The sequence below is a fragment of the Apteryx rowi genome, unplaced genomic scaffold (genome assembly GCF_003343035.1).
Source record: "Apteryx rowi isolate R43461 unplaced genomic scaffold, aptRow1 scaffold_674, whole genome shotgun sequence".
Classification (NCBI taxonomy): Eukaryota; Metazoa; Chordata; class Aves; order Apterygiformes; family Apterygidae; genus Apteryx; species Apteryx rowi.
This window is the reverse complement of record NW_020450954.1, coordinates 306,821-317,749: the sequence shown is the minus strand read 5'-3', so window position 1 is coordinate 317,749 and position 10,929 is coordinate 306,821. Positions and strand designations below refer to the sequence as shown.

Below are 10,929 nucleotides of genomic sequence, written 5' to 3'. Positions count from 1 at the left end.
CTGTCTCCCGCCCGCCGGGCCACGCCGCCGGGAGGGCGGCATCCCCCCGGCGCGTTCCTGCCCGCCCCGCGGCCACCATTTTGGGGGGAAAGCCTCAAATGTGGGGGAAAGCCTCAAATGCGAGGGAAAGCGGAAAGCCCGCCGCCGCGGAGCGCGGTTTCTGGCGGCCCCGGGGCTGGCAGGGTCCCCGAAGCTTGTCTACCTGCCTCGGACCCGGGCCATCGTGAGCTCTGGCGGGGAGCAGCCTGACAGCGCAAAGCCCCTGGACCTCAGTAAATTTCGCTAAAGGGGGCTGAGGCTTCTGCTGTAACTGCAGTACCTCAAAAACATGGAGTAGAGGTGGGGGATTAATTTCTAATTCTAAGCGGATTCAGCCCAGTAGCTCCCCTGCTCACAGCTCCCAAGTCCTAGGAGGGAAAGGGGAGAAGGAGGCGGTTTAGGAAGGGGTTATACCTCTCCCCTGTGTCTTACCCACAGTGCCCAAAAAGCTAAATATATTTCTCCATTATTCCATCCAGTATCGGTAAGAAGGGGCTTTTTCTCTGGAGCATTCATGAAATGCCTCCATTTCTCTTCTGCTTTTTCCAACACTATTGAAAATGCTTAAATCCCCTAAAATACTTGCTCAAATGAGGAAGCTTATTTTGCATTCAGATTGCAAAGGCATGTTGAAAATTACTTTTCCTTACATTTAATACAACAGAGATGGCTTCCTCTTCCTCTTCAGCGCTTTCCCATCCCCCCACAATTGTTAATATAGATAGCCCCACATTTGGGGGGAGGGGAAAGAAATGGGTCAAGAAAAACTGTTTCCTTATATCAGTCCCGGGGTCCTTTTCTCCCACCCATTTAAAAACATGCTTGTTTTATTATATTTCACCTTAATCATTGTTTAATGGTCCCTGCCTTCCCTTGTAATTTACATGTACGAGTGAGCATGCATACAATTTCCTTGCACCACCCCCCTCTCCCCTGCCATTGCAAGATATCTGGCTGCATCAGTAACACTGCCTCTGGCCTTGGATACAAATCCTTCTGGTGGCTCTGTCCTGGCCATCCCAACATGAGCTTTCTGGGCACTCTGCTATCATTCGTGGGCCACAGAAATGGCTTTTATCAGTGCTCCTTGCAGTGACTGCAAATGTCCTGGGTATATTGACTACGTTTACGGCAAAAAGTAAAGTCAATGGTGTGTCTAAAAGTAATCTATATTTAGGGGAATGGAGATGATGTAAATGATCCAGTCAGTTTTCTCAGCCCAGTTATATGCAGCCTAAACCTCCTATTCTGAGAAGATCTCACATAGGTTTAGTGCGTGGCTACTCAAATCCTTAGTTGTCTGTGTTTTAGGCACTAGAGGGTCAGTTAGATAAAGCTTAAAATTCATACTTGCAGAAGGAAGACACGATCCTTTCTTTAAAAGGAAAAAAAAGACTGTAATGCTGTTTATGTAGCCTTGTATTAATGCTGTTGTTGTTGTTGCAGGATACAAACAAAATAATGAAAGTAAACCTTCACCATTCTTTCAAAATGAAATGTGATTTTAATTGTACCTCTCTTCACACTGGCTTCACACCGTCAAAGTCTGCTGTGGAAAAAACAAGACTGGAAGAATCCTGCCCCTCGAGTTATGAGGAAGGGTTTTGTAAAGACTGTGCCAAAGAGCATCAGGAAGTATTCCTTAGTGAATCATACCATGCAGTCCCCAGAAGTTTAGATCTTGAAGATGAAGGAAGACCTGTACATAACAAAGAAAACAAACAAGTAACCCAGAGACTTGATGAAGGTGTCTATGAAATGGAGGCACTGGAAAATAGTAAATTTAATGATGACAGTGGTTACTCCTCTATGTTAAGCAATCAATACAGTGATCCAGTAGAACATGAGGATAGTATACCCTTGGCTGGAAATCTCTGTGGCACACCAAAGCACTGTCTCATGAAGACCCAAAACCAAGTACAGTTTTCAAAGAAGACTCTGTTGCCAGTAATCCATTATGAAGAAATGATTTGCTCAACTTTGAAAAAAAGTGGTAAAAGAAATCTCAAGTCTTGGACTGCAGTAGACAAGATTGTTTTTAGGGGGAAGTTTGAACTTCATAACCTGATTGGAAAGAAAATGGGGTTAGATGGAATAGACATTCTTGCTGAACTCTTCCAAAAGAACCTGAAGCATATATTAGCAAACATCTTAAGGCACCTCAATGAGATGGATTTAATAAAGTAAGTATATTGATCTTCTAGGTATTTTGGGGGGAAAGCAAACAACCTAATCAGAAGCCTTAAGAATATTTTAGATATGAGGCCTGGAACATTTGCTCAATGGTTTGGTATATTATTAAGTTATCACCTAACTGCAAAATTGTTCCTACTGTTGAATAGTACCTTTTTTCCCCTCTCTTAGACGGTAACTGACATGTCCGTATTTTCATTACAGTGTTGCCAAAGTCAGCACAACATGGAAGAAGATTCTACATGAAGATAAATGGGCTTTCCAAACATATAGTAAAGCTGTGAAAAACATTTCTGTAAGTTTCTGCACTTGCTGGATATTTTAAGCCTAAATCAGTGGTGGTTTTTTGTTATTTCAGGAATACTTCTAGCCTTAAGCAATCACAAAAGAGATCTCTGGTTTCACTGGAGTATTTGAATTTGTCCTGTTAGGATGCTCTATCTCAAGCATTATTAATCACTTCATCTTTAGTGCCATAACTGTTTTTGGAGTTCAGAGATGGTTGACTGAAAAGGTTACCCAAGGAGATGTTCTTAAGAGCTTCCACATGTCCTGTATTAAAAAGGAAAAAGAGCATCAGCTCCAGCACTGCCTGTTGGGTAAGCCATGGACCCTCTCAGCAGATGGCTTGCTTACTTCAGCATGGCTACTCATCCAGAAAGAGAAAGAGTAAGAGAAACTAACCAGCCAACAATGAGATTTGGATCCTCTACTTGTGCTTTCCAGCAGCAGTTTCTGAAGTGCAATGTCAGCTACAGATAATTGAAAAGCCTTTTCATATAAGCCACGCCTAATGCCCAGCATTTTTATTGTATAAAATGATAAAAGAAGATCCAACTACACTAGCATTACGTTTACCAAGGCAGGACTCTTCTAAAACACTAGGAGTGTTTTTTTTTCCTAAGATGGAAAGACAATGAAACCAGATGGAGAATCTGCACAGAATGTGGTTACTAACTTCAATTTTCTATAGTGCTTTATGATGCTAGTCTGGGATGGAACAGCTGGACACCACTGATAGGAACATTCATCCTGTCAAGTTTGATTCCCCTCTGCCACTGTGCATTCTGTTTAACTTGGAGTGCAAACTTGGAATATCAGGGGAGGGAAGGAATTGACTCAGAAGGAAAAGGTGTAAGCATTCCTGTTCACCATAAAGAAACAGAAATTTTGCTTTGTGCTTTAAAACACTGCAATGACTAAATTGCATGCTCTGTCTAAATAATTGTGATGTGTTAATATGAAATCAAATTTCATTATATAATAGAAGATAATTGTTTTGGTGGTCTGAACCAGGGGTCCTTTCTCTTCATTTACAATAGTAGTTGCTGAGAAAGCTAAGGTAAAATTGGTAGCATAATACCTGCTATGACACTTAATTACTAGAAACCTTCTAGCCAGAGGAGGAATTAAAGATAAGTTGTTAGCTCATACTAAACAAAAAGTCATTTCATATTCTATAAACAGTTAACAGCTCTGACTCTTAATTTTATTCATGTTTTTCTTTTTATTAGGATGGCAGTAAAACATCAGAACATGCTGCAACAAGGGAATATGTTCTTTACCGAGCAGCTTTAGCTTCTGTTCAGAAAGCCACCCCACCAAACAACTTTAGTAAAAAAGGCACCAGATCCAAAGCATCCAAGAATCACAGCAGGCTCATGGAGTTTTCTGAGGTAACTGATGTTTTCATTCATCTTTACTCACATGTTGTCAGGCATGTGATCAGCTTGTAAAACATATTTCTAAAAGTAGTATCTTCAGCTTGAAATGCTTATAATTCTTATATGTATGGCTACCAGATTTTTTCTTACTGAGCCAATTTTAGAAAATTGTCAAAAACTAACTGGAGAATATTAATACACTGGGATGTTCAATATCTTTTTTTCCCTGAGTGCTTAGGTACCATCAAAATGGCTTAGTGATTTTTTTTTTTTGTGTGTGTGTGCTTAAATTTTGGCATGGATCAGACATGAAAAAGTTTAGTCATTTCCTCTTAGTTTCCGTAGGCTTATGATGAATCTGGTGCTTTCCAGATATACAGTCCCCAGAAGCTGTCAATTTTGCTTCAACAGTGATGGTCAATTTCTATTTTCAAAAAAGGGCAAAGACTAAGTAGTTAGTTTTGAAAACTGAAATGAATATTCCCCCTGTTCATGTTATGCTGCTTTTTCAGTTAATTTCTGAAATAGCTTTTTTAACTACATATTTGAAGTGTGTCCCAAACTTGGAGTTTTAATTCAGATTGTTGCTTAGTCAACAACTGCTAATAACTAATTTTTTAGATAGAGACTTTGTCATTCAAAGACTTCATAATTTTCTAATCTTTCCTATAGAGCAAAGTGCTATGGGCACAACTGTCACAGATAAGTTATTAGGTTTACAAACTGATTTCAGCAAGGTGCACTGCTTTACAGAAGTAGAAACACTAGAAGTGTGGATTTCCCTTCACCTTGTTATTTTTCTTAAGCATTTTTTCACATCTAGGTGCAGCTCTATGTTGCAAGGGTATTACAAGACTTTTTAAAATGTCAGTTGAAAGTCACTGTTAATAAGGAAGGTATATTTCCAACTAGCAAAGCAGTTCTTACACTCAAGCTCAAAAATCTTGTTTTGCAAATTGGTGAGATAAAAGATACAAAGTCAGTTTAGAAGTGGCTGCAGACTTTCATTTTGTAGCAAGCTTTATAAAACAGACGAGAGACAATCAGACAGGAAAGTATGATCAAGCTGTTCTAGAACAAATATACAGTACTTTGTAGCATTACGAATCTGAAAGCACAGCTGTAAACTAAAGTAGCAGTCTCAATTTTTGCTTGCCATGATAAGAAAATATGTGTGTGTGTGCGTGCCCATGCACACATTTAGATTATAAAAATATTTTGCTTTTAACAATTAAGTAATATAAGCTGTTATATATAAGATCTATAATTTTCAAATGCCAAATAATTTTGGATAGATCCATTTTTGTGTCAAAAATGGATTTGAGAAGCTTAGGAATTTTTTCCATTTCTGGTGTCTCAGGCAGTGCCCCACAGCTGATAATTCTGTACTCACTGATCACTTTTCAAAAATGTTGACAGTAATTTCAGTAGAGTTCAGACTGATTTCCCCCGGCCCCCCCCCCTTTTAAATGAAAGCAGCTAACTAAATCCCCATCCTTGGATGAGGTCTGGAGAATTCAGCAGTTAGATCTGGGTTACTTTTCTTACTGCTTTGCATTTAATCTGTCTATCCAGTCATCTGTAACCGTACAAACAGTAATAATTTTAAATTGGTTACCTCTAATCCAATAGAAAATATCTGCAGTTATAGACTGATTATTCTTGTTCAATCTCATTGGAATTTGATAAAAACAATTACACTAAATCTGTAATTTATTTCTCTAGAGTGGGAAAAAAGTTAAAATGTACAATGTGTTCTGTGGTAGTTAAATAAACGCACACCTCAAGCATTCGCTGATGTTATCTTCCACTCATAACTTTCTTTATACTTTTCCAATAGGCCGCCAAGACCTTGAAAAATTCTGAAAGCCTTAAAGTCTGCCATCGCTGTGGATCACCTGCGAAGTATGACTCCTATCTGCACAGAGCAATATGCAACCGTGAAAGCTGTGGCTTTGACTTTTGCACAAAGTGCATGTGCAACTACCACAGCTCCAGTGACTGTATGAGTGGCAAACCAGTGAAACCAAACTCTAAGCTAGGGCCACTTCCCGGGACTAAGAAAAGCAAACAGAATCTACAGCGATTGTGATCCATCCTAATACAGGTTGACAGATAAGCCATAAAAGTTCTTTCAGATATAAAAGTTACCCAAGAAGAATACCAAACATGAAAATGCTTCCTGCTATTCTATATTCAAAAAACAAAAAAAGTTAATTGTGTAATGTAATATTTGGTCTTGTTTAAATTCCTGAGAATTTTCACAAATATCCATTTAAAAATGTCTTACCAATTAATATGTGTAAAAGAAAACTCTGGATATAGATTCTAATAACATTTTAAATATAGTCTTGACAATTTCTATCTGCAGTGTTCTAGTCTTCAAAAATTGCCCACAGTAATATTGAACAAAGAAAGAGAATCATCTTTGGCAAGTAGCCTTCCATGTGTGACATTAGCAATTTCTGAATAGCAAAAGGGGAAAGCATAAATTTTGTTTTAAAAAAAGTATTTGCTCTTGTTGTTGCAAAAGTCTTTTAAAGCTTTTATAGTGAAAATTTAAAGTAAGGTGGGTGAGGTCCGTTTTAACATAAAATTGTGCGGGGACTCTAGATTTTACTATTTTTTGAAGCTTTGCCTTAATTTTAAAATGTGAGAGTTCAGAATACCATTTTATCTGATGATTTGCCTTATGCGAATCTTCTGTTGCTGTGCCTTCATTCTTCACTCATTCAAGAGCCACTGTGATCCTATCCTTTCCAATTAAAAAAAAAAGAAAAGAGAAAGAAAAAAGTACTGTATCTTGGCTATACTGGTAAAAAAAAACTTTGGTTTGCTATTTTTTCTGAATTATAAGACATTTTAACTATTTGTATATATTTGTAAATACCACTTTAAATATTTTCATGTGTTTGTGTTGTAAATGTGAAAATAAATTACTGTTTTCAACAGCTTGATAAGTCTGGACTTTGTTTATGATCTTAAAAGTTTACTCTTCATGCTTATTTCCCAGTATGTGATTCTTAAAAATGTTGACTAACAAAGACAGATTCTTCTGTTTTTGTGTAAAACCATTCTCATGCTGTGACCCTGCAGCTTACCTAAAGGCTTTTAGTAGTAAACTTCTGTAGTCTCTGAACAAGCATTCAGTGGAAAATTTTCTATGGACTGAATTTATGGTCCTATTGTAGAACCAACCCACTAACAGTAAACTTGTGCTTGGTATTCCATGGCAAAGAAGGGCAAGTTTTCAAGGAAAGCACAGATTGTGTTGTCAAAAATGACTGCTGATTTTTTTCATTCGTTTTTGTTGTTTACGTCAGGAGTAAGCAGATAACAGACTGAAGAAGGCAGCCTAGTAGGTCCTACTTGAGTAGTCACTTCTTCCTTGAACTTCTGGTAGAGCACTATCAAGTGCTGCATTGCATCTTTTTCTGCACTTGTTAATTTTTCATTCATGACACTGGTGGTAGAAACAGTTGTGTGGAATCATTAACATTTTGCAGTTAGGTGATAACTTAATAATATACTAAAATCTGAGACTTAAAATAAGAACCTGACTAACTACTATGAAGAACCTCCATTTCATGCAGCTGTGGCCTGTTTAAGTCCACTTATGGGACATGCTCAAAATCCAATTGTGAAAGCTACAAGTCTTCCATCCTGTTATACCTTGTTTTATTAGGCCACAAAAATTTCAGTAACCAGTCCCATGCTATAGGCCAAAAGAAGAGTGGTGTTTTATGGAGGATAACAGCCCTCAGTTCTTGGGTATTGGTCTCCAGTATCTTCTGTGAGATATGAAAAATAGCCAGTGATCAGTGACTTGATTTACTACTAATTATGATCAGACTGTTAGTAAGCCATAGGCCTAGAACAAATACGTAAGAAATGTTGTGAACAAGTTGGTGTTTTTTTCTGTGCCTACTGAAATTCCTGTGTCCTGAACAGCACAGATATCCTAATGCAAGTTCAATAGACCTGCCCTTTCCTGTAGATTGTTTTTTTAGAAATGTGGCACAGGCATGCAGCCTTAGACTAGTGTTGTAGAATATTATACATCTTGAATTAAAGTTTCTGTGCCTGTTTTGGAGATAAATGTGGGCATTCCAAACTAACAAATTTATTGTTTTGTGTTTCAGACTAAGGGAAACTATTCCCACTCACTTGTAGGTCTAACAATTTGTACAAAGAGAAAGCAACAGACAGCTGCTTTTTTCTCTCCTTAGAAACTGATCTTTCCTAACAAGGGGGAAGAATCAGCTTATACAARTTCAATGGAATTGAGACAAGCAATGTGAAGAAACAGGTAGTTACATTTTCCATTAACTTTTGAGGCATAGGAGGCAGTCTAAGGCAGATTTTCTATTATATCTTCTGCTTCAAACCTTGTGGTAAAGGTTGGATTACTTCTAATGATATTTTTGCCAATTTGTAATGGCTCTTCTGCTAACTTTTGTGGTCGTTTCTTTTCTCTTGCCAAACCATTTTTAGAGTCTGTCTTATCCTGATTCTTAGCCTTGCTTAAAAGTCTTAATAATCAGGGCAGCCATTCAAGATTGCAACCTTCAACAGGTAGATAGTTAGTCTACTGGAAAGAAATAGTCTTCTGTGAATCCTAACCCAAAAACATGGTCTGATAGTCTGGAAAATAATTATGGGCAAACTGCTTTGAATAACAACCTGTGTTTTAAAGGAATTAAAAGTAAAACGTGACTCCTGGCCTATTGCAAACTAGGCAATTCTCAGCCTAAATTAGCTCATTCTGCAAATAGGGAACTTCCTATACCAGCGTAGTCCATTTCTGACTGCTCCTTAAGGACCCTGACTTGTTACCTATGCTTACAATTTTCTTATGGAAAATTTTTAAAAAGAAGCATGAGGATCTGTGTTGATAGGTATTTCTTCCTTTATAGTAATCTTGCCCAACAGTTGAAATGTTGCCCAACAATGCTTAGCATCGAAACTGTATATGAACTGTATGCATCTTCTTGAAAGTCATTTTACTGTCATACTGGGCTCCTAACAAACAGGTGAATTGTAGGCAGCTGAAAAAAAAACAGGGAGTGGGCAATCATTCCCCTCCCGGGGCCTGGCAGCATATAGTGCTGAGGGACAAGGCAGCTCTTTATAGAGAGTGAGAGCGCTATTTGTTAGTACTTGCTGGTGCCCTGGTCAATGCTTAGGAGAGGGGTTTATGTTTTGAAGGTGGGAACATAGTAGTAAAGGCAGAATATTGTTAAGGTCTGTACTGAACCTATCTTCAAACTGCCTTACATGTATAACCAACATGAGAGTCCCACCTAGCATAAGACAATAGCATAGCAGAGACATATGTCTCTATACAGAGAAAAGTAATCCGCAATTGCTATAGCTCTGTTGTCAAACAGCTTTCAGACTCACCCGTCAGCAGCCAGAGTGATGTTACAGGATAAGGGTGATAAATACATGCAGACTGGCAGGGTTGCCTAACTGGTCTGGGCAATAGAGTATTTGCCCAGTTACTTGCTCATCACACAGAATCACACAGAATCGCTGAGGTTGGAAGGGACCTCTGGAGATCATCTAGTCCAACCCCCCTGCTCAAGCAGGGTCACCTAGAGCACATTGCACAGGATTGCGTCCAGATGGGTTTTGAATATCTCCAGAGAAGGAGACTCCACCGCCTCTCTGGGCAACCTGTTCCAGTGCTCTGTCGCCCTCACAGTGAAAAAGTTTTTCCTCATGTTCACATGGAAGCGTCTGTGTTTCAGTTTGTGCCCGTTGCCTCGCGTCCTGTCGCTCGGCACCACTGAAAAGAGTGGTCCCATCCTCTCAACACCCTCCCTTCAGATACTTGTACACATTGATAAGATCTCCTCTCAGCCTTCTCTTCTCCAGGCTGAACAGGCCCAGCTCTCTCAGTCTTTCCTCATAAGAGAGATGCTCCAGTCCCCTAATCATCTTTGTAGCCCTTCGGTGGACTTGCTCCAGTAGTGCCACATCCCTCTTGTACTGGGGAGCCCAGAACTGGACGCAGTACTCCAGATGTGGCCTCACCAGGGCTGAGGAGAGGGGGAGGATCACCTCCCTCCACCTGCTGGCAACACTCTTCCTGATGCACCCCAGGATACCATTGGCCTTCTTGGCCACAAGGGCACATTGCTGCCTCATGCTTAACTTGGTGTCCACCAGCACTCCCAGGTCCTCCTCCGCAGAGCTGCTTTCCAGCAGGTCAACCCCCAGGCTGTACTGGTGACTGGGGTTATTCCTCCCTAGGTGCAGGACCCTGCACTTGCCTTTATTGAACTTCATGAGGTTCCTCTCCGCCCACCTCTCCAGCCTGGCCAGGTCTCTCTGAATGGCAGCACAGCCCTCTGGTGTATCAGCCACTCCTCCCAGTTTTGTATCATCAGCAAACTTGCTGAGGGTGCACTCTGTCCCTTCATCCAGGTCATTGATGAAGAAGCTGAACAAGACTGGACCCAGTACTGACCCCTGGGGGACACTGCTAGCTACAAGCCTCCAACTAGACTCTGTGCCACTGATCACAACYCTCTGAGCTCTGCCATTCAGCCAGTTCTCAATCCACCTCACTGTCCACTCATCTAACCCACACTTCCTGAGCTTGCCTATGAGGATGTTATGGGAGACAGTCTCGAAAGCCTTGCTGAAGTCAAGGTAGACAACATCCCCTCATCTACCCAGCCAGTCATTCCATCATAGAAGGCTATCAGATTGGTTAGGCATGATTTCCCCTTGGTGAAGCCATGCTGACTACTCCTGATCACCTTCTTTTCCTCCACATACTTGGAGATGGCCTCCAGGATGAGCTGCTCCATCACCTTTCCAGGGATGCAGGTGAGGCTGACTGGCCTGTAGTTCCCTGGGTCATCTCTAAGCATGGTTCTACATGAGTAGGAAGCAAGAGATATTTCTCTGTTCTGTAAATTGCCATGGCTAGCAGCCATTTGACCTGTTTTGAAAAACTCTCTGCTGACAGATTACTCCATAACTTTATCCCAACCTTAGTAAAGGAGTCAAAGACAGGGAT

General features: G+C 40.2%; 1 protein-coding gene across 1 annotated transcript; it reads left to right on the top strand.

Annotated features, from left to right (window-relative positions):
- The first annotated feature begins 1,048 nt into the window (after window positions 1-1,048).
- On the top strand, window positions 1,049-6,773 carry FBXO5 (F-box protein 5). Its single transcript, XM_026085794.1, has 4 exons — window positions 1,049-2,222; window positions 2,437-2,527; window positions 3,747-3,908; window positions 5,737-6,773. The coding sequence occupies exons 1-4, from the start codon at window positions 1,465-1,467 to the stop codon at window positions 5,986-5,988; spliced, it is 1,263 nt and encodes a 420-aa protein (XP_025941579.1). The 5' UTR covers window positions 1,049-1,464; the 3' UTR covers window positions 5,989-6,773.
- Window positions 6,774-10,929: the final 4,156 nt, after the last annotated feature.

Excerpts from the sequence above, each read along its gene's own strand:
- FBXO5 (XM_026085794.1), top strand. The coding sequence starts at position 1,465 with ATGCTGTTGTTGTTGTTGCAGGATACAAACAAAATAATGAAAGTAAAC. Across the intron at positions 2,528-3,746 it reads AAGCTGTGAAAAACATTTCT|GATGGCAGTAAAACATCAGA; the intron begins GTAAGTTTCTGC and ends TCTTTTTATTAG. Across the intron at positions 3,909-5,736 it reads GGCTCATGGAGTTTTCTGAG|GCCGCCAAGACCTTGAAAAA; the intron begins GTAACTGATGTT and ends CTTTTCCAATAG.